General features: G+C 41.2%; 1 protein-coding gene across 3 annotated transcripts in view; it reads right to left on the minus strand.

The window, feature by feature from the left end:
• The window catches only part of MYLK4 (myosin light chain kinase family member 4), a 73,724-nt gene that overhangs the window by 17,398 nt on the left and 31,979 nt on the right, over nucleotides 1–24,347 (minus strand). For all 3 annotated transcript variants that reach the window (XM_014734696.3, XM_001488066.4, XM_070244047.1), the window contains 2 exons: nucleotides 5,625–5,703; nucleotides 2,007–2,112 (listed from right to left, as the gene is read on the minus strand). In XM_014734696.3, the coding sequence (XP_014590182.2) occupies nucleotides 2,007–2,112; nucleotides 5,625–5,703 (185 nt within the window). The remainder of the gene's footprint in view (nucleotides 1–2,006; nucleotides 2,113–5,624; nucleotides 5,704–24,347) is intronic.

Below are 24,347 nucleotides of genomic sequence, written 5' to 3' on the forward strand. Positions count from 1 at the left end.
GTTTTAAATTTGACTTGCTTGCTTTGACTCCTGATTTAGCAAAATAGGGAGAACACAGGCCCCTGTCTGTGCAGTGGTGGCTATCACAGCAGGAGAGAAAGGGAAGCTTCTGGAACAAAATTGGGAACCTAAGGCCCCCCCACATTCCTGGAGGACTGCAGAGGTGAGACAAGTGACAGACGCAGAGTGGTGACCACCACCACATGCCACTCAGCTCAGCCACACGCCCTGTGCAGAAGCAGATGGGTCTTGGAGAATGACACTACTGCAAACACAGCCAAGTGGTGACTTCAACCCCAACCACCAGTGCAGGTGTAGTCTCTTTACTGGAGCCCAGGAGCACAGCCCCGGGCACCGCATACGCAGCTGCTGATTTTAAAAAAAGCTTTCTTCTCTTAATTAGCAACGGCCCCAGAACTGCCTGGCCCAGCAGCAGAGCCACATCACTGTTTGACTTCAAGGCGACCTCAACTGTCTCTCCGGCGTGATTTATTCTGCAAGGGTCTTAAATGTTTAAGCCGTCTCACAGGATTCCTGCTGGTCCACCATACTGATAACCTCATGCTAACTGAACATGACAAGTAGGAATTATATATACCCTAGAGGCCACAGGATGGGAGGTGAACTCCAGGAAAATTCAGGGCCTGCCACCACAGGCAAGGTTTTCAGGATACACTGCTCCTTGACGTGTTGCAACATCTCTGCTAAAAGTGAAAGACAATTTGCTGCATCTTGAATCTCCGACTACGAAAAAGGAGGTACACACTGGATGATCCCTTTGCATTTAAAGGCAACAATGCACATTTGATTGTGCTCCTCTAACTTATTCACTGAGTGAGTGATGGCTGCCAGTTTTGAGTGGAGCCCAGAACAGAAGATGACCAGCAGCTGGTCCAGACAGCAATACAACTGAGAAGATGCAATGGTCCTGAAGGGACATAATGGAAGTTCTTAAGGAGGCACTGACAAACCCCCAGAAACAGCACAAGTCCTAAGGATTGTTTCAAAGCCTCTTCTGCAAATAACTATTTTCCTTTAGAGAAACAGTCACTGGCTTGCCACTGAAGTCCCTGAAGACACAAAGAAGCTGCTATTTATTTATAGTAATACTACAGACTCCCACGGCACCTATTCATGTTTTGGAATTTCCATTTCTCCTTCAACCCATCCCCCCAGTCTCAAGGGGAGTTCTCTACGGTTAGCTGGTTGAGGAGGAAGAAGTTCAGGTGGCAAAGGGCAAAAGAAATACGGAACAGGAAGAGGAAGAAAGGACTTTACAAATATCAACTACACAATGACCAACTTCAGAAACACGCACTATAGTTGTGTGCATATTTTGCATGTGTTGGTAAGGTAGTTTTGTATATATTTGTATAAATTTTCTGCTTTCCTCTTCCTATTATCTATAGATATGCTGATAGCAAGTAAACTTTACAATTTAGGCTTTAAATTACAAGACATCTTACGGAGACTGTGACTGAAGGAGAAGAGGAAAGAAGATCCCCCAACAAAGAACTCGGTCCCTGGCGGTCTTCACTCTTCCTGCCTCAGCGAGACAGTGAGCATGCGGATGTGCTTCAGATAGGTTCTTCAGTGAGGAACGTAATCAATGCACTAACAATATAAATGGAAAACCAACAGGGATTTAACATATCCAGCAAAAAATACGCAGTGTTCGCTCATGTCTACATTTTGTTTCTCAGTGTTTAAGCTTTACGCAGCTTCTAAAACTTCTGGTGACTCACACAGGGTTTCTCTCACTTTCAGACGTTACAACACGCAAAGTACAGCAGATAATAAATGTGAAGTTTAGTCACTGTCACCACATCAACCTTTCTGGCATCAGTGACAATTTTCAGAAATGGTTAAAATCCCTTAAAATGTTTATTTATGGTGTTTCTGGTTTTCAAGTTGAGCCTGGCAAATATTTATGAAGTCCTTAGGATCCCTGTCTTTGAAGTCTCTCTTCTTTTGTTGAAAGATTATTAAAAGTGAACATTACTTACCCTCCTAAAATTTCAGTTCTGCTCACAGTATAAAAACTGTTGACTGCTGCTTGTTTGGCTGTCACAATACGGTGATGAAATGGGGCAGAAGGAGCCGGGCCATCATCTAGAAGGTGGGAGGAAAAGAAGGGCCTTCTGTTAAGCAGTCAGACCTCTTTCTGGTCCCAAGCTTTGGGCCTCAGAGTAAAAATTGCTTATTTAATATTAAAATATAATGGGGCATCTGTTTTATTCCTAATGACCCAGGGAATATAAATTTTCATTTCATGCTATGATCTGCGGTTCATGAAGGTGACACCTGACATCTTTGAGAAAGAATGTCAGGACCACAAAACGACAGGTCATACCATCATTCAGGACAACTTTTAGAAATGCTAAACTAGTTGAAAAATCTCCAATCCCGATACAGTCCAAACAGGTAATACTTCCAAGCCTGAGACCATTTAAATTCAAACATGAGAAATTGCTTGACCTATTTTTTAAAAAGCACCACTCATATAGTTCATTATTTTAATTAAAGCAGAGAGGAAACAGAATAATAAAAAGTTTCTTCACGTCATTGAAAGGTTTGATATTATTATATATTACTTTCCAAAATATTTTAGGCTTTATTTAAGACACATTTAAGGCACAAAGATGAATTTTTCCCGGCTGGCTGGAAATAAAACACCCAGTCAAACTGGCTAAGTATATATTCTACAGCTCTCAAATTTCTCCCACTTTCCACCTTCCAGCCTAAGTGTTTAAACTCTAGTCTACCTCAGGATCAGTTCTAAAATACACAATTACTCAATAATATTCTTCCAGTATTCTTTTCACTTTTCCATGATTGCTGCTGTTAACATTTGCTTGCCATGAACCTATTCACTTCCCCATTTATTCATTATTTAAGCATCTGCTACACGCGGCTTCTTACATGGGTACAAAGGATAGAAGGGAGGTCAGGAGAGGAGAACTTTGCTTTCAAAAATGTGCACAACATGTATTTCTTGAGCACTTTTCTGGTGCTAGGCTCTCTGACGAGAGTTAATGTTTTTAAAAATTCAGATAATATAAATCTCCAGGAGTCTGGTATGATATGGACAGTCACCTCTCACATAAATATGCTGAAAAATAGAGAAGTTATGGAAGAATTCTCTTGGTGGCATTCATCACTTCAGACCAAAAAAAAAAGAGAGAGTGATTGTGCGACATACAAAACGGCGTCAATATGGCGTTAGGTCTCCTTCAGGCTGTTAGGCTACGTGAAATTTAGCTGGAAATGCTTGCTGGAAAAGGTTAAGAAGCTTTCAGAGGCTGAAACAAAAGCCACTCCCTACGCAACGGGGTCACCAGGTCTTGGCGCGTGGCGCTCGCAGCTCCAGCGGCCCCCAGGGCTTCGCCTCGCAGGCGCCCTGGGCCGGCGCGTCCCGTCCGGGTCCTTCGCCCCGCGCGGCGCCCGCTCTTTCTCTCATGCTCCCTGATGGCGCGCGCCTCAGTCCCTCCCCGCGTGCTGGTGCCAGCATGCTCTGTGGGTTCAGACTTCTGGGAAATGGGTCCTATCCCCGAGTTTCCCGGGATTCGTGATGCAGAAATGGCTTTTGCGCCAATGATACAACTGGAAAATAAAATCCAGCTGCAGCTCTCAAAGTTTCAGGGACAAAACTTTCAGATAATCAAATTTCTTAGAACTAAAGGTTCCCCAAAATGCTGTTTTGGTGAAGGGACATAAGCTTGTGACGGAGAGCTGGCGATGTCAGTGTTTGCGGATGAAATGGAGCAGTATGCTTCCTCGTCAAGGCTAAGCAGCACGAGAACAGGCAGAGAGAACCAGAATCCCAGAGGCTCTCCCGGCGGCCTCGCCGCCACCCCGACCTTCCGCTGACCCCTTACAAAAGCAGTCACTTTATGAATACCTAATTCGATCTTCATTTTTCACTTCCTTTAACGTAGAAGAGAGAAATGACTAAATTAAAGCATAATAAAAGAAGCAACGGTCCCCCTGATTATTAACAGCAGCGACAGGAGCCTAACTGGGGAGAGACTCGCCCTAATTGGAGTTGCTCAGCAGCTCCTGACCGTGGTAAGCACAGCTTCCCAGAGATGGACTTTCTGAGTAAACATTAATGTATATATCTAGTTCCTGGAAAATCAGACTTCTCCATGATTAAATTTCATATACATTATGAAAAAATGAAATAAGAATTATATCTTAAGTCCCTAAAAAAGACCCCAGATGGATGTTTAGATACTCTTTGTTCCAAATACATTCTGTAGCTCATCGTAATGTAGAGTAATTAATTTTAATTGGCTACATAATGACGTGAATTTATACGTGAAACTTTGCAGTTGAGGGAGAGTCATTCAATAATCTACTTGTTACTCAATCCTCACAAGATTTTGGAGAAAATAGCAAATTTATCACGTATAATAAGGTAGGTAAACTTTTTAAGAATTAGGTTTTTAACTTACAAATAAATCTGATGATTATTCAATTCTTGTTAGGAAGGATGTGCTTTATAATGCTAAAATAAGAGCTTCTTCTTGATCTTTAAAAACTACTAATAGACATGAGTCCTAATAATCATTTTCTTTGTCTATCAGTTGCTGGAAGACAGAAAACAATAAAATTTAGCCTGAAAACGTCACAGGCAGGGAGAAAAAATAATGGCAAGAAAACATGGCCAAGAAATCCACACAACCTGGGAAACTGGTTTCTAAACCATTGCTTTAAAAACTCGCTTCAGTTATCCTTTGCATATGGCCTTCAACTGCAGTGGCACACAGGTCTATGAAAATCCTCAGCTGTAGAGGTGTAATGCTTTAAACACTACCTTTCATAGAATTGATCCCCATTAGTTTTATCAACTTATTGCTTTCTATGTGAACACTTGTCCAACACTGTTTCGTTCACAATTGCTGATCCTCCTTTTCTCTTAGCTTCACTTTCACCAGTTTCTTCCTTGGAATGAAGCCCATTTTTCTCTCCTTTAAACATAGGTGTTCCTTTTTATCCACAGTAGCGTACTTATCATCTCCAGCACTATTATTTTCTTGTCTGTTCAGTCTCTCTGTGCATGAAATGTCTCTTTCCTCTATATTTTCTCTTGGCTCTATGGAATTTCTTAGAGAAAAATCTTCTACCTCGTCTTGTGGTCTTTCTGTACGAAAGGTAGCAAAAGTTCTCTGACCCAGAGAGGCACTGGTCTTCTCGTCATTTTTCTTGTTGAGTTTATTAACTTTTTCTTTCTCAGAGGAGGGCTGATTCTTCTGGGAAGATCTCTCTAAAAGCCACCATAGGACACAAAATATTTTAATGGAAGACACACGTGATCAGTATAATTTTGGCTTCACAAAATGGTATCTCTATTCAGGTTTCTCTTTATCAACAGAAATAAGCTTTGGAAAGCAAAGTAGACGTGAACACCACCAACGGACTGACAATTGGGTTCCCAAAGATTTTCTAGTTTGTACACTAGTGGGAACCAAAGCCCCAATCAAATAAAGGTGTCCTTCCAGCTCTTCTCCCGACACAGGGCTTCATGAATGTGTCATCTCCTCTGAATGAGAACAACAACGACAGGACTTTATGGCTGAGCTGTCTTTACCCACAAATCTCTAGTCTTCTGAAGATGTTACCTGCAAGGGCTGACGTCCTTTTGCCTTTGACAGATGCCGTTTCCTTCTGGCTGGGGTGTGACCGCACCTTCTCCTTAGCCTGTGAATATACAATTGACAATTGAGGTTACATAAAACAGAGGGTTTCTCAACCTCAGCACTGCTGACCCTCGGGGCTGGATGATCCTTTGCTGCGATGGCTGTGCTGTGCATTACAGGATCTTTAGCAGCATCTCTGTCCCCCAGCTGTCAATAGCGTTCCCTCTCCCAGTTGTAACATCCAAAAACGTGTCCCAAAATTGCTAAATGTTCTCTGGGGGCATAATTGCCCCAGATTGAGAACCAGGGTATTACATGATTCAAACACAGAAAAAACACAAAAATTAATAGTAATTTAGAGGGAGGAGCAATCTGAATTAATGAAACCCTGTATAAACTGCAATATTTGAAAACAAATGAACTCACTATTTTAAAGAAATTCTGTAAAACTCGGGCATGGTTTGTAGAACCATCTACATTTGTTCATCTTCATGAACAGAGTAAAGAATATTGGTAATGTGTATGTGACCCTTGATTGCTGTTTGTATTGTCTAGATATGGTTCACATACAAATCGAATAAAAGTGAGAGAATATACACGAGTGGGTTTTGTAAACCAGAAGGTAGGAGACTGAGGTAAGCTTTTATGAATGGAGCTTTCACATTGCTTAGAACAGATGGCCCTTTTCCTAAGCAGATAAACATTCTTGTCACAGTCCTGGCTTCTTTGAATTAGCACATCAAACCCTTTTTAAATACCACATAAAAGGTAAACATTAGCCCAATCCACCCAAATCATCACAAATTCTGAAGTTATTCATTGTAGAGTAATGAAGTTGTACAGATGTCCCAAGAATCGGTCTTTTTGTCTTTGGAAAGAGCAAAATTTGCCCTAGGGTGACTTGCAAGCATGAAATACCATGTAAGTGCCGCTCATAGATAGCAAGACACATTGCAAATGTGCTTCTAAACAGTCTGAAGGCCAGTCCCATAGGTTCAGAGCATTTCCAGTTTCCGGCCAGGGACTTGGAACACGGAGTCATGTTTAGTAAATCTGTGGAAAACTAAATTAGATTAAAGCTTTGGAGTTTGTAACTTCCTCTCTCTTTTAAGCGCAAGTTCAGGAATGGTATATGCATACTTTTCCATCTGCAGGGAGAGTGTCCTTCTGCGTCCTCAAACAGAGACAGTTGCTCCCTCTTCTATGCTTGCACAACCCTCAGCACGTACCCCCAAACTTGGTCTCCCTTGCAACACTTTACTAATCTTTTTTTCCTCTCAATTTCCCACTAGATTATGTACCTCAAGTGAGCAAGAAGGCTGGTTCATCTTTGAATTCCTGGTGCTTGGCCCGGAGACTGGGACACAGTGATGACGATGATGATGGTTATGATGGTGCTAATGATGATGACCGTGTAATGATGGTGGTGGTGATGAGACAGCAATGATGATGAATATTGGTGGGTAATATATACTCAGCACTGACCATGACAAGGCAATTTTCTAAGCACGTTACATTATTAACTCAGTTGCTCCTTACAGCAACGCTTTGGGTTAGACACTATTAGCTCCATTTTATGTTGAAGTTGAGTAATTTCCTAGGGTTTTATAGTTCAGAAGTGGTATAACCAGGATTCTAACTCAAATGTCTACTTCAGTCTGTGCTCCTAACTACTACACTGTACTGTCACTCTGAGAAAAGAAATAGAAGATTATAGACAACATTAATTGTTAGTATTTATTGAATTCCTACCACATAGCCGGCAACTGGAGTAGATAAAGAAAGAAGATTAAGAGAGAAGGGCATAAAATGAAAACATATAGTAGAGTGAAGAAATAACTATTTATTGGTCAAAAGATTAGAATTAACATGGAAAGAAGGCAAGAGAGAATTTAAAAGAAATTTTGAAAGCGTATGTTCAAATTAGTCAAATAAAATAGTTTAAGAAATTATATTTAACGTATTTTATAACTTTATCTTTCAACATTTCTCTTTTGACATTAAAACTCCTGGTGGATAGGCATTATGCTTCTGGATTTACTCTGATGGCATGAAAATGATGGTGAAACCATAGGTGGAAAATGAAAACTGATGTGTGTCAGGCAATTTCAGTCCATCAAAATATGTAAAATTGAGAATTTGGTTGTAAGACTCCGTGGAATGCTGATCAATCGGCATTAGCCTCTAAAGCCATCTGCGTGTCAGTGGCAAATGTCCACCAGCTGTGCCAACATTCTTTGGGTACAGGAGTCTGACTTGACCAACAGGAGAAGCATCGATCCTGAGGAATATGAGAAACTAGCTTCCTAATGAGGCTGATTTTTTCTTCACCAATTGTATATCACATATGTTTCAGCATTTCAATAATGTAGGAAGGTCTTTATTCATTGCCACAGGGTATTGTATTTTCATTTCCCTATGCAATACTGACATCTAGAGGAACTTTGAACTAAAGAGTTTCCAAAAAACAATTTGCATTTCTCCTTTTCTGTTTCTGGACAGCAACTTCAATATGAAGAGTTTTTACTTTGTGCTTCCAAGTTATGGGCAGAAGTTGCTAAAATAGAAAGCACAAGTCTGTAGAAACATCTAGTTTGTTGTCTAAAAAGGAATATATTTTCTACTGATTAAAGAGGACAGGACAGTGCTGTTAAGCATGATGTTCCTGAAAGGATTCCCCTCACCCTCTGCTTAGGGATCAAAATCATGTCAGAGATTGTTTCCTCTGCTGAATTCATGCCAATGACCAAGACGAGCACAAAGGCTTCATTTCAAGCAAACTCACTCACTTATTCATTCGCTGAATAAATACTTAGATATTTGCACATGGGTTCCTTTTGGGACCATTTATCCATGCCTTTTATAATAATACATCAGTGAATTTAGAATGGCGTAAGGAAGAAAGAGTCTTGGCCCAAATGTCCAAGTATTCAGTGCACAGTTCTGCTCTCTGCCCTCTCTGTCCAGTGCCCGACGCCGGCGTCCTAAGTGGGACTGTGTCCCCAGAGCGAGTAGAAGGCAGTCTTCAGAGAGCAGGAAGGAAATGTTAGAACTCATTTCTGTTCATTTTCCATTCCTTCAAAACTTATATTTTACATATGTTTTAAAATATGTATTAATGAAATTGGACACATATATAATTTATAAGTATCTATAATATATTAAATGTTATTTACAAAAATAAATATACATGTATAATTATTTATCAATGTATACAACTTGTAAATAAACATGTTGGGATGATGCTTAAAAATATTTTACTGATGGCAGTGCAAAATCAAAATAATTTGGAGACGATTCTTCCAGATAACACTATGTTTCACATTCTGATTTCCTGAAATATGTGTTTTAGAAGAATCATTTGAATTAGTGGGTTCAAGGGCAAGTACATAATTAGAACTATCGGCTCAATTCTAGCAAACTCTTTTTCTCCTTCTACAAAATACTGCTTTTAAGAGGTTAAGATTCATTCCTGAAGTGATTTTTTTGACAATTTAAACCAATTGTATGCACTTTATACTCTTGTCTTGGTTATAGACTCACTTACTGCCGTAGAGTCAAGACCCGAAGAGGACGGCAACGTCAAATCCACAGAGTGTGCCTGGCTGCCCGGGTCCAGGGGCTCACTCTCACCGTCCACTCCAAGCCTGCCCCAGTCCTACACTACAGCTCTACTTGTCCTGAAAGTGGTGGAGTAACCAAAAGGGACATTCATTGAATTGAACAACTTTGCTTTTCCTTTTTCATTCCCGTTCAATAAAAATCAGTTAAAAAAAAATCAACCCTAAAATGGACTTCACTTTAAAAGAACAGAAAGGCTAAGAGCATTGCCCCTTCTCTGGACCTCTGAAATGCAGAGCTCATTTTCCAGGTTATTACACCGTCTGTTGACATGGCTGTCCCCCCAACTGGGATATGGACCAATCTCTTCACCTTTATCCCCTCGGCACCACACAGGGGGTCAGGGTTCTAAAAATGATGGTGACCCCATGTGCAATGAAGGAAGGTGCTCTCAGGACTGATGCTCTTCTTGAGAGAACATTCTTGCATCAGACTACAGCACTGAAAAGCCAGCCTACCCCGGGCGCTGCCTGAAATGCATTGCTGTCACTGACTCTCATGTTCTCTGCATCACATCACGTCACTTACGTGATATCCACAGCCCTGCGTTTTGGGATCATCGTTGCTACAGAAGATTGTTTTCTTAACATCACAGTGGGACATGACTAGACTAACTACATACCCTGAGCTGAGGGCTTTTCATATTACTGCTTAACGGAGATGCCAAGATGAACAATTTTAGGTAATTTTAACCTAATGCCTAGAAACATAAAAACAATATTAAAACGATTTATAATGACTTTGTTAAAGTTTGATTAAGCTCCTTCTGGGGGAGAGAAACAAAACAGAGCTTGAAGGAATACATAGAGAAAGTCTACACATAGAGAAGAAGTCACCTCTTCTGTGGTCTGTGGGGACTGGCGTGGAGTAAGGCTGGCCCAGATCTGACTGCCCAAATCCAGGAAGGGAAAGTGTTCGCCTTAACCTCAGAACTCAGTACATGCACCCTCCCCAGGCTGCTGGAAGCATCAAGTGTCATCAAACAGTCACCTGAGAAAACACCCGAGCCAGGACGTTAAAGGCTTTGGAGGCACCCACAGTGACGTTGACAGTGCTTCATTCAGAATCCAGGTAAACGGGACTTCTCGGGGATATATCAAGAAGGGGCCTGAAATTAAAACTGCTGATTCAGGAACGTCCAATTGGACCATCTGCCAAGTAAAGATACGTGGATAATTTCACTTTCATTCGATTATAAGATATATTGGGCAGTACCATAAAAAAAGAGTGCTACCACATGTAACAGCCTCCCGCAGCAAGAAAAGACTGAATAGAGAAGAGCACGGTCAAATGTGCCCTCCCAGGCCATCCCTTATTGACAACAGACTTAGTTTAAATACACTGTCAGGCTTTCTTATCCTGACAACCCCTTGCTAGAGCCAAGACCATGTGGGCCGCGTGTTTGATCGTGAGGAGGTGTGACAAGGCCAAGAAGAGATCAGTTAGTGACCGACCCCTAATATCTGCCCTGCTACCATTGGGGCCAGGCAGTGGATCAGAGCTACAAATTATTAAAAATGTTCACTCTCCTCCATTCTTCTATCCAGCCTGCCTTTGTTGATTTTAAAAGAACTAGTTAGAATTAACTTGGAACAAATTAAGAATCTTCACCTAAAATATTAGTTACTTTGATGACATGGATTTTATTTTTTCCTCATCTGTGTCCGATGGATGAGCTTACCTAACATGTCTTATAACAGATTCATATATTTTTATTTCCTTCCCACAGTCACCTTTCCTGTCCCCCCCAAACAGAAAGTGAGGAGCCCTCTGACTTATAACTGCTCTTATCTTCCCACTCAAACTGCCACTGGGACTTTGCACGTCCTGCAGACCCTGTGTGCCATCTGCCACCTTCCCGGCCCACACTCTCTCTTGCTCTAAGGTGGTGGTTCTCACACCCCTGGGGAGTGTTTGAAAACTATTAATGCCTTGGTCCTACCCCTGAGGAGGGGGTGTGGCTGGACACTGGTATTTCTTTTTTAATCCCCCCAAGCCCCAGGGACTCTGCTGTAGTGCAAGGGTTTTGGAGTCCCTGCCTCTGTGAGCTCTGGCTCCCTTCACTCTGACTTTCTTTCTTTCTTTCTTTTTTTTTTTTGAGTCCTCCTCACCACCCAGGCTGCTCTGCTTTGCCACAGTTTTGAATAATAATAATAACACTGGACACATCATGTTTCCCTTAATCCGTGGTGCCTCCTGCCCACCAGCAAGGGTCTTTGATCCTCTCCCAGATGGATTACCCAGCAAACCACTGCCTCTTCCTCACCTGCCACCCGGAACTACATGTGTGGAAATGAGTGTGGAGACCACAAATCCCCTCGTCCAAAAATGACGTCTAGGGAGGGCAGGCCCATAAAAGAGCCGACGTTCCCAACCACTCCTTAGCCTGAAATCCTTCTGCCTGGTTTCCTGGTCAAAATTTAATGATTGAAAGTGATTTAATTCTTCCACCAAAATGGAGGTGAGCAGGAGAGGGGCGGGCTCAGGCAAAAGTGGAGAAACACCACCTCAGAGGACGTAGAGTGATTTATAGCACTTAACACAAAAGTGTATCTGAACACCATAAATCGTGGGTGCCTCTGCCTTCTTGGGATTCCGTCACCAGAATAGCACCTGAGCACTTCAAAAACCGTGCAGCAAGCTTACTAAGAAAGTGCAACCGTGTGTGTGTGTGCATGCGTGCGTGTGTTAATAACCAATTTCAAATGCAGGTATAAATGGGATTATTGCTCCTTGATGTTCATTTGATTAAAATGAGTCTTAGTAAAATTCCTCTTTTGTACTTCACAAGACCAAATCTTGGAATGTTTTCACATGAAGTTTACAGTGTTTTTTCATCACCTAATAAAACTCTTTGATTTCTTCCCACCGCAGACAGTTTTATAAGCATTCATTTCACATGGAGTTCTGAGTATGCTTTTTAATTTTTATTTTAGGTTCGTTTTTATCACTCCATCTCCTGTCTCCTCGGAGTAAGCAGTGAGCTTTCAGTGCAGTCTCTCCCCGCAGGCTGGCTCGTGGAGGTGGCGTATGCTGGCAGGGGCTCACGGGAGCTCAGTGTTTCCTAAGGTGAGGTGATGTGTGGTCCTGTGGGTTGTAAAGGAAGTTCAGAGATCTGAACCTAGATTTACTGAGCAAAATATTTAACATCCTGGCAGTTTGCCTTTCCACATCTTCTCCTGTATGGCAAATTTTGCAAACACACTACAAAGCAAAGTGTCTTTAAAAAGTTCTCTCTGGAAAGCAATGAGAAACTGCAAAAACTCTTTAAAAGCCTCTGCATTTGGAATACGTAATACAAACTCTTGTAGATATAAACTAATGAGTTTCTACTATCCCCAAACATTTAGTTGTCTAATTGCTTCTACTCAAAGTAGGCCTCTGGCCAGCATCAGTGGCATCGCCTGCCTGGGAACTTGGTAGGAACGCAGACCCTCAGCCCCCTCCCCACCACCTACCCAATCAGGATCAGGCTGGATCTGGAATTTTTGTGACTCGCCAAAACTCACATATTGAATTCTTAACTCCCGATATGATGGTACTAGGAGGTGGGGCCTTTGGAAGGTAATTAGGTTTAAACGAAGTCATGAGAGTGGAGTTCCTATGATAAGGTTAGTGTCTTTATAAGAAAAGGAGGAGAGATCAGGGCCTTCCTCTCTCTCTCTGACATGTGAAGATACAGAGAGAAGGTGGCCATCTACAAGCCAGGAAGAGAGCCCTCACCAGAACCAGACCATGCTGCCACCCTGACCTCAGACTTCCAGCCTCTAGAACTGTGAGAAAGAGATGTCTGCTGGGTAAGCCGCCCAGTCTCTTTCCTTACAGCAGCTTGAAGTGACTAAGCTGCAGTGGAAACTGCGCCAAGGATCAGCTCTGCAGAATTAGAAATGCATTCCGATCAGCTCCAAAATGTAAAGAATACAGTTAGGATTATTAATACAAGTGCTATAATTTGCTTGCCATAAAGGTGACTATTAACTTTAAAAGGAAGAAAAGTAATTTTGTTTAGCCCGGTTCTTATGAATCAAAAATTTTAAAGTGTGCAGATACTCTCTAATACCATCTACTTGTCTTTGCTTTTGCTCCTAAGAGTAAGCTCGCAATTAATGGAGAGTATAAATACCGTACTGAATCCTTTGTGTTTCTATCTCATTGTCTTTTGTTTTGGAAAATATTCTGCTGGTATACTAGTACTGTGCCAGTTACTAAATAGGAAAATATTTCTGTACTGATTGGTGAATAGTGGATGTTCTGAGATCCCCAGGCCCCCCCTCCCGACTCCTGACCTGGCCTCCCTGCCACACCTCAGGACCCTTATAAGATCCAATAACTAGAGGGTCACCATCTGGCATGGCAGGGCACTTCAGGTCTCCGTGCCAATGCAGTCCGTTCTGATAGGCGAGTGACTGTGATGTCCCAGTTATTAAATTCAGTTCTGCCCCAGAGAACATGAATATAATATGAACACACACGGCCACAATGGTAGGCTCCTAGCCCTGTAATTTTCAATATTTGAATAAAAGTTCTTTATTTTTTTAATGCTATCTCTGTAGTTAATTATTCATGGGAAATTGGAAAGTGTGCCTTGACAGTCAAGGAGAGAGCAAGGGCTGATGAGTGAAGAGGAGGTGGGGGCACTGCTGCCAGCAAAGCCTTTGCCCACCTTTGACCGCGGGACAGCAATCCTGAAGTTCAGAAAACTCCTGCCCAAGAGATTCTTAATCAGTAGGTCTGGTTGGAGCCCAAGAACATTTTCACACGCTCTCGAAGTGATTCTGATGTGAGTGGTCCAGGGACCGCACTTTGAGAAAACATAGGGAATTCCTGCTCATTATTTAAGACCCTACTCAAGAAGTTTCCTTTGTGGATTCTTCCTTGAAACACTGCCTTCCCATATCCTTATACTAAAAGAGGAGTCAGTCTTTCTTCCATCTTTGTTGTCTACGTGTCTGTCATGTATTTATCATAGTGCATTATAATTATTTGTTTGCGTGTCTGACTCTGCCTAGACATCTTAGTATCTCTAGCACTTAACTCAGTCTCTGATTGATTTATTGATTGACTGATTGATTAATAACTGGAGAGAGAAGGCGCCTTAAGGAATGCCATAGCACATCCTTTCTTATATTCTCCTCAATATCAGGCTTTCATGTCCAGCCTCCAGGCTCCTGGGGCACTTAGAAGTTCCCACTTTCACGTATGCGGTTTGTTGGCCTGCCCCTCTCGGAATGAGCTCATAGTGTTCTCAGACCCTTGTGGGAATCCAAATGTTTGTGTCACCAATAACATCTGAGACTCGCTCTTCACTGTGGGTTACTGCAGTAATTTACTATTCTACCACTTTCTCACCAATCTTATATCTATGAAAATCGGACTGTACTATAAACATTCGTTTGCTGAATGTATTATTTAAGATCTATTACTCGTGTGTTTGCATTGACCATAACTTTTTTAACATGCTTTCACACATTAGCTCAGAAAGACACTCACTAAATGCTTTTGATGCTGGAAATGAGAAGAGGTCAGAGTTGGATATTGTTACTGCCACATTTGCTTCATTGTGGTTACGGAACTTAACTTTGCCAGAAGGCAGAGCCAACAGCAGCTATGTTCTCTGAGCTGTCAGATTAAACTTCTTTGTGCATCGCCTGACTCATCACTAAAATAGGTGCGAAACAAAAGCCTCTGCGCTTTACTGCTGAAGTCCTTTGCAGCCTCTCTAAGGGGGATTCAGTAGCCAGTCTAATTGTACACGACATTCCTTACGCTACCGTCCCCTCTGCTCGAAAGTTCAGTGATACCACAGAATCTACAATAAAGCTTGGCACAGTTAAAGAGCACGCTCTGAAGCTGTATACACTGACAAGAAACCGCTTCTCAGTGCTTTCCCAAATATCTTCACCCCTGGACTCTGTCTTCTGTTGTGGGGATGGTTTAGTATTACCAAGTGCCTAAGTAAACATGTCTTCATGGCAGACATAGAAAGAAGCAGTGTGCTTGTTTCTTTGGTGGGATGCTATTTACTTAGTTCTCCATCTCGCAGCAGCCCAGGGCTTTGCTTCAATGTAGTTTTTAGGTTCTCCCTCCTGCATTAGCCTAGGCACCATGGAAGGAGCTCCCCTGGGGACTTTATCATCAAGGTTCCCATTTGCCCCTTCCTACAAGGGAAGAGGGTGCGATGGGAGTGGTCCTGAGGCTCTTCTACTGTTTCTTCTCAAACTTTGACCCAGGTAGTAACCAGTGGTGTGGGGGATGGGCTTATCAGACAGGTCCCTCCGGTCCCTTTTCAAATTTGTGGTCTCAGGCAGCAATGGCAGTGACCCCGCCTCCCTGTTTAAATGGGGAGCTTTATTTGCTGGTTCAAATAAGAATAACAATTCTCTTATTCTCCAAGGCAATAGATTGCTATTTCAATAAGCAAAACCAAAACAAACAAAAGGTAGCATTTTTTATTATGGAAATTAGCTATTTATTATCCACATTGCCTGAGTGCAGAACAAGAAGAAATCTGAAAAATCAGCTTAGACTTAAACATCATGGATTTAAATTAGATTTTAGAAAGAAATTAAGATAATGGAAGGAGTTTGCCTCCCAATGCAGTGGGTTAGATCCATAACTGCTCTGTATTCCCAGCCACACAGTTTACCACAAAAGAACACAGTATTTTAAAGGTTCAAAATAACACAAAGAAATAGGAAACTTAGCAAATCACAAAATCCATTTAGAATTTGAAGACACCTTAAAGACCATGTAGCCCAATCAACTCAACTGGAGAGGAGAAAATGAGATTCTACCCAATTTAACCTGATTATAGGAGATTTAAATAATGTTTAAAAACGTTTCTGCTAAAAGGGATGGCTCTTGATAATACTGGTGATTTTTTCCACATTCCACTACAATGCATTATTCAAATGCACACAGTTCTCAGTATTCCATTTGTTGTCATACATTGTTTTTCTATGATGTTAAGAAGAAGTAGACACCTACAGATTAATTTATGTTAGGGACTGGTATAAGCATAAGCATTAATCTATGTTTTGGTATTGGGCTGCTGTAGTGAGAAGTACATAGGTCAAGTCAACTTTAAAGTGACTGTATTTGTTTGGAGGAAAAAATCTTTCTCAGATAAGACGTAATAACAGACGGGATTAAGAAAATTCTATCAGCACCTGCAGTAAGTATCCGAAGAGGCTCTTTAGCCTTTGGCAAGACAACGCCTGAGCCCTGGGAGGGACTGGCCTACTTTCCCTGGCTTGTAGAGAGCCCCGCTTGGATTCTCCGTGGAAGAAGAGGAGAGCCGCATCACGAATGCTGTGTGTTTCCTTAGGAGGCCAAAAAAAGTGCAGACTTGCTCATCGACCTTCCTGGAGACCGTTTGCTGGACTACACCCAGAAGAGCAATAAATCAATAAATGCCTACAATGAGGTGACAGGTGGCTTTGCAGCAGAAATGCACAATCACCAGTGGAAAGTTCAATTACGGGTACTCCAGGAACAGAGTTCAAGTCTGCCTTCAGTTAGAAACCTCGTACAAAACTGTGCTCTGTCTGTGTTTCCTACATGCAGCTGTGCCTCTCAAAGCACTTAATGAACTTTTTCTTCTCTGTGAACTCTGACTTACACGCAAAGTTAACAAGCTTAAGTAAAAATCATGAGCAAAATACCTGTATAAAACGTGGGCCAAAACATGTTTGCTTCTCCTCCACTAACTGAGAGGCACTACCTGCTCCATACTCATGTGCTAAGCTATTTCATCAAATTCCAGAAAATAAATCTAAACTGTGAAATGAGAAACTGCTTTAAAAAAAAATAGAAGGAACTTTTTCAAACTATTCTGGTCATATCTCATTATTTTCATGTATTAAAATTTAAGCAACAGTCTAAATATACTTGAATTTCACGTTTAATGAGATCAGTTCAATTTGGCATTTAACAATCACTGTAAAATTTTTCATTTTGATTTAATTTAGTTCTAAGCAATATATTTTTCAAACTGAGCTCATTATCGGTGGAGTACATTTACACGAGTATATAACTCGCTGCAGCAACATCAGTCAGATCGGAACGTGAAACGTCCTTCACCTGCTCCTACTTTGCTCTTGTTCATTTTCTATTCATTCCTGCAAAATTACTCATATTGGCATCAACTTTTCCTATCTAATAGAGAAGCAGTGTTATGTAAAAGTAAGTTCAGTTTCCAGGTAGATGTTATAAAAAGTATTAAGCACATTTTATGATACTACTTTTAGTTAGTATCACCTCAAAATTTTTCTTTACTAAAAGTCGTGACAATAAATGTCAAAGTCGAATGCAGCTTTTCTTTTGAATTTTAAGGAAAATTAACGAGATGAACATTACAGCTTATGTGAAAATCCGCCTTCTATAAAATGGGGATTCCAGCTGCAAAAAATTTTCCAATTCGAAATCCTAAAATCTTCAACTTTTTCAAGTGATTAAATAACTAAGACTAGTTTATTATGTAATATGGATATATATTTTTAATGAATAGCATACCATTCATAATCATCCATATTTTTTAAAAATATTGCTCACATCAATACTGATTTAGCCAAATTCACATCTGCAGAGTGTACATAACCTTTTACCCCAGATAATCTAACACTTTATTAAAATTTAAAAATAGGAGGAATTTTGATAGAATTGATCCCACCTCATCTCTAAATATACTTGCTCTAAACAACTTATTTTAATAATTAATAATGCTAAAATGTTTTCTTACTAAGTTCAAGTATCAATCAAAGAACACCAGCTCCAAAATAGAAACTGGGAAAGTTAACAGTGAACCTGTAAACACACTTGTGCTTAGAAATAATAGAAATGTGCACTTCTGAGTGATATTATTTGATGAAAATCCCATTTTTAAAAATTTGCCTTTAAGCGTATTTTATTACATTTTCCTCCAATGGTTTTGCAAATCATTTTTCAGAGGATACCAAAGAGTTGATCTTTGCTTATCAAAGTTTAACTTAACAGATTTGTCGTACAATGTAGCCTTCATTGTTGTGAATTTTGACTGTGAAAATAAAATCATGGCTCATCTTTCCACTTCCTTCACTAACAAAGCAGAAGAAATTACCAATCTCAAAAAAGTGTATTTGCTTTCACCTAAGCCATCAGTCTCATCGTCTTCGGTAGCCCAGAAGGACATTTGCTACTCTCAGTCCACTTAGAGATTCTGGCAGCTCTCAACTTCCCACAGAGTTGTTGTTTTGTTTATACCCAGGACTATATGTTCCAGTCCACTTAATCTTTTGGCTTGTTCCTTTGAACTCCAACTCATAGCTAAAATTTCTAGTCTCCTCCCTACATGGCTCCCTCCCTATGGTCTTTATATTATAGGAAGTCTTTATATGATAGGAAGGCCTAGGTTTGTCTTCTGACTTCTACACCTCAGTATATTTTCCTAGACAGCTCATATCCTTGAAAACAGCATGTGATTTCTTTCTGAAAAAGCAACTCTGATATGGTACTTTTTAAAATATCACAAAAGGTTAACCTCCCTTCATAAGCCATGTACCTATCAGATTTCAGATGGTCCCCATTCTCTTAGATCTTTCTCAGTTTAGAATGTATCCCATTACTCATTGTTTATGCATAATCAGAAACTGATAGCTGTGTGACATTTCTTCCTACTTTGGCCATCATAACACTCTACCAGTCTTCTCGTCTACTGGTGTATTTGACACCTATGAACATTAAGCCACGATTTATTCCTCTTGTAGGACTTACCAAACTTTTCGGTTAAACTCTATACAAATGATCTCAAAATTCTGTCTTTATTCCCATAATCCCAGTGATTACTAGATCTTAACATTTGGTCATGCTATAAGAATTCTGAATTCTATGCATCTAAACAAACCCAACATCTTACAGCCCACCTTGGCTTGCCCTCCTGTTATTTCCATTTCTGTCCGCAATGCTATGACATTTATGTCTTATTTGTAGATCTGCCAGTGAAGCAGGGGCTCCCACTCAAAGCAAGACAGAGCCAGGCGTGGGCCTTGCATAGAGTCCTCCATCCTCACATTGGTCACAGTTCAGGAAGGAGGTTCACCCACCTTAGAATCCAAGGCCACATAGCAAGCTCCAATGTCTAAGCACATGATTGGCACCAGAAATCCAACAGGTGAGTACAGCGGAACAAGTGAGAATCCAAAGAAACACTGCTCTGTATTCCAGTCGGGAAGACTAAATTTTGAAAGGTCTGCCCATGGTTATTGAGAACACAGATACTGAACTTGGGTCCAAGGATGCAGCTCCAGTCTCTAGGAGACACGCTGACAAGTTTTAGGTCTAGACTCTGTTCTCACACACACAACCAAAGGTTGAAATGGGGACCAGCAGAACCCGGTTCTAATATGTGGGGCATCCGTGGGAGATGAGGTGCTCTGGTGTGGGACTAGGCCTAGGAGGCTGATTATGAGAATTCAGGGTGCCCACAGGGGGAGCCACACATTTGCGAACCATGTAGAGGCCAGGATTGGCTTAAGCTTCGTGCAGTGGCTTGAGGTACCAAAAGGAGCCCAGTGTCTGCTGAGAGACACTTCATTCCCCAAAAATTCGAATAGGGAGTAATTCCTAAAATAAAAGCTCTCTTGTTTAAGGAAGGACAGAGAGGTCAATGCTGCCTAACAGTCCCTATTTTACACCAAGTCTGCGGGTCCACAGCTCACTAATGTTGGCCTATGGGAAGCTAAGGCACAGGATACCTTGGAAAGGAGGTGAAGCTTATACTTGTAAGTCATGGGAACAAGGTTTGCAGTTGCAACACACCTCATAGGGCACTGACTCTCAACCCTAGCTGCATAATAGAATTACCTGGAGAGCCTTTAAAAAATACCAATACAGGTGTTCCATTCCAGACCGATTATATTCATATCTCTGGAGTGAGGCCCATACTCTGGTATTTTCTAAAGGCTTCGAATTGTCAGATTTAGCAAATGAAAGCATAGGATACCTAGTTAAATTTAAATTTCAGATAAACAACAAATAATTTTTTTAGTGTAACCATAAATAACCCATACAATATTTAGGCCATTCATTTATCCAAAAGTCCATTTTAACTGGTGCCCTATATGTTTTTTCACAAGCTTTGTGACTCTCATGTGCAGTCAAGGGTTGGAAACAATCGCCCAAGGGTTAGCTCACTAAAGTACTATCCCTTTAATTTGCAAAGTTTGTCTTAAGTGGAAAGTGAATTCTGTTGTCCCAGTTGAGATTTCTTTTTCAGATTTGGTTGACTAGTTCGGTTCACCCAACTTTAATAGTATTTGTTGGAGACGTGCTAGGATTTGACAACAGAGAAATAATCAAGATACCGCCCCTGTCCTCAAGGAGCTAACAGTCCAGAGGTGAAATAAAAGAAAATCTTCCATCATTGAACACATATTTTATTAAAATAAGAAATCATTTCTTTAAAATATTTTCCTGAATAGTAATTGATCACGTTGACATTTCTGTTTATAAAAGAAGCCCATTGGGAGCAAGACTTACAGAAATAAAACCTCTTTAAATGGCGGTATCAAAAGTACTTTCTCAAAAATTAACAACTTTTCAACCCTGCTAACACTGGCTTAAAGCTCTCCCCCACCGTAGGTCTTCGGGCCCTGAAAGCCACTTCCAGTTTTGAAGGATGCCTCCTCCTACAGGCCGCTATCAGCTTCGCTGTTAGAAGCTCATAAGCCGTGTGGTTCTTTAGGAGAGTCAAAGCACATTTTTCAGTATTCTTTAAAGCTGATGTGTAAAATGTTGAACAGGATGAGATGGAGGGGAAAAGGGCCGAGTCACACCTAGTATTTTGTAGATCACAAATAATTTATCACTAATAATGTCTGAGGTACAGAAATCTGTGAGCCTTTAATTTTCCAAATCAGAATGGTGAGTTTATTCTCGTCATAATGTCTCTTGTACGAACTTGTCTCCAGGCGTGTTTTCTTGAGTGGGAGAGACAGAGTGATGGTGTGGCCAGTCTGCTGGGCTGTGCATAACTCTGCATACCACTGTGGGCATGAGGTTAGGGTGAGGACAGTCACCCTCCATGCGTGCCATGACAGAAAACATACTGAAAACCATGGCTCCAGGTTCGTATCAATCCATTAATTAACAAGTCTTGAGTATGGTTCTTTAATTAACCACAACTTCACCAAGCTCTTCTGTGATCCAGGTTACATGCCTCTGAATTTCCCATAAGACATGGTAAGAAACTTACTGGCAGAAATTAGTCTAAATCATTTCTTTTATAAGGACACAGGAAGAAACTTTTCTGGTTGTCTTGCATGAGGTTTTCTGTGGAGTGTCAGCGCCACGGAATGAACACAGTTGTTCATGAACAAAGTTTAACACGGTGGTATTATCTGAAAAGCTCTGAGGTGCAAAGATGGTTTGGAAGGGCATCTGAGACAGGCATTTAATACATAACATTAATGACTAATCAAAAATAATTTCTAAGCAGTGCTAAAGTTGGGTATCTTTGGTTAAAAAAAATAAGGCAAACTTTGAGGTACATAATTTTAAAGTGGGCTTTGAGGATTTCATTCCAAAGAACAAGACACAAATGATAATTGTTTTTCACAGTAACTAAAGCTCCTCCCTGCAATCATGGCATCCTTGACAAAACGTGCTTCTGTAGAGATATAAATAGTAAAAATAAAAGTTATCCTTACACAGGTAAATATATATCAGAATACATATCAGAGTTGGGAATTTGAAGTAAATTTTTCTCATCTTTTGTTTTAAGGCAGAAGAGCGACTGCTGTTAACTGGTTTATTTAAAGACACCATCACCATGTTCCCACTAATAGTCACCGTCATCTAACACCCTCAAGAACTCAAGTGATACCACTCTCCCTATAACAACAGCTTCATCATGCCCTGGGGCTCGTATTCAGCAGAGGCCGGCTGAGCCCATGGATAACCTCTGTGGAGAGAAGCCATAAATCTCAGCCGGTTCCCTTTTGTCTATCAATGGTGTTCACCTGCTGTGTTCCTGAGTACCCAAGTGCTCTCTCTGACACGCAAGTCTGGAGTTAGCAAATTCCAGAAGATGGATCGTTTATGTGTAGGCTTGCCTATTTGCAAATAGCCTGGTAAGCTCTGCCCAGACCTGTGTGTCTACTTCAGCCCATCTAAAATCCAGTAGGAAAACACCAGCCATTCAAAGAACATCATCAGTGATATAAATTTTCAAGTGATCTTTGACTTAAGCAGGGCAACAATAACCAAAACCCAGACAATTCATTAGTCTATGACATTCATGTTTTGAGACATTGATTTTAATGATCATGAAGGTCAGAAGCAATGGTTTCTAAACTTAAGTTAAGCAGAATTAACCAGACCGAATCTCTAAGCGTTTTGAGGAGTGCCAAGAGGTTAAGAAGGCCCAGCTGAGATATACCTGTCTTCACAGGGCCAGCCTCCTGCTCTGGGCTTTAACCCCAAGACTTTATGGAGAAAGGGCCAGACACAAGCTCCTCTCTGCCACTGCTCAACAGAGTGTCTTGCCTCAAGCCACGAAAGCTCCTGAAGAAAGCAGGCTATTCAAATCCATGAGATGTTAACTCCCGGATGGGATCACCTCTGTCAAAACCGAATATTGGTCTACAGCCAAGGTGCTGGGTTCTAGTCCCCTTTCTGCTAACCAACTGTGTGCCCTTGCAGAAGGCATTTACTATCTCAGAGACTGTGTTTCTCTCTGTCAAATGGGCTTACTTCACACTAGTTCCAGATTATTGTGAGGCTAAGATGACAGTGACAAATGAGGAAGTGTTTTGGAGAAAGAAAAGCAACAAAAACACTAACTCGACTTAGTCTTCCTCCAACAAGCATTTTCAAGTGTCTGCTCTGAATCCTCCACTGCGAAAAGAAAAAGTTCTCTACATCTCTGTGTTGCATTCATCACCACTGCTGAAATAGGAGTGTCCATGCGTGACCCTGACACTTGGAAGAACATTCTCCCTTTTCCGTAAGAGTTAGCACGAAGCTGCCACCTGTGTTATGCTGGAGAGGAGGGTTCCCCGCTCCGAGAGTCAAGGCAGGATTTAACTGTTAGGACTCCCCTGCGGCGGTCATGACGGTCAGCACAGGCAGGTGGTGCCAGGTTTCCCTGCCAGCCCCTTTTAAACCTCGTCGTCGTCGTCGTCGTCGTAGTATGCCATATTTAGCCCCAAGCACAGGCTGACAATATGCCCTGAGCTACTATTCAGCAAAGAACTTTGCTTTTATGATTCTTCCTTAAAACACAAACAACTCATGGCCACTCCCACCAAACCCAGGGTAAAGAGTGATTTTTCTTGTGTGAAAAGTGATAAAAGCCAAAACCACAATGAGACACCACTTCACACCCATCAGAAGGCTACTATGAAGAAACAAAAAGTAGCAAGTACTGGAGAGGATGTGGAGAACCTGGAACACTTGTGCACTGTTGGTGGAAACGTCAAATGATGTGGCCGCTGTGGGAAATAGTGTGGCAGTTCCTCAGAATATTAAACATAGAATTACGATATGAGCCAGCAATTTTACTTCTGGGTATATACCCAAAAGAATTAAAAACACGGACTCGAAGAGGTATTTTCACACCCGTGTTCACAGACGCATTATTCACAACAGCCGAAAGGTGGAAGCAACCCAAGTGTCCATTGATAGGTGAATGGATAACAAAATGTGGCCTAACCATACAATGGAATATTGATCAGCCTTAAAGAGGAAGGAAAGTCTGACACTTGGCGCAATACGGATGAACCTTGAGGACATGTTCAGTGAAATAATCCACTCACAAAAGGACAAACACTGTGTCATTCCACTATACAAAGTACCTAGAATAGTCAAATTCAGAGACAGAAAGCGGAAGGGTGGTTGCCAAGGGTTCGGGGGAGGGGAGAATAGGGAGTTAGGATTTACAGGGATGGAATTTCAGTTTTGCAAGATGAAAAAGTTCTTCAGATGGATGGTGGTGATGTTTGTACAGCAGTATGAACCAACTATGTGCCACAGAACTGTCCACTTAAAAATGGTTAAGATGGTAAATTTTACATTATGTGTATTTTGCCACAATATTTTTTGAGTAAT

This window comes from Equus caballus, chromosome 20, assembly GCF_041296265.1.
Source record: "Equus caballus isolate H_3958 breed thoroughbred chromosome 20, TB-T2T, whole genome shotgun sequence".
Taxonomy (NCBI): Eukaryota; Metazoa; Chordata; class Mammalia; order Perissodactyla; family Equidae; genus Equus; species Equus caballus.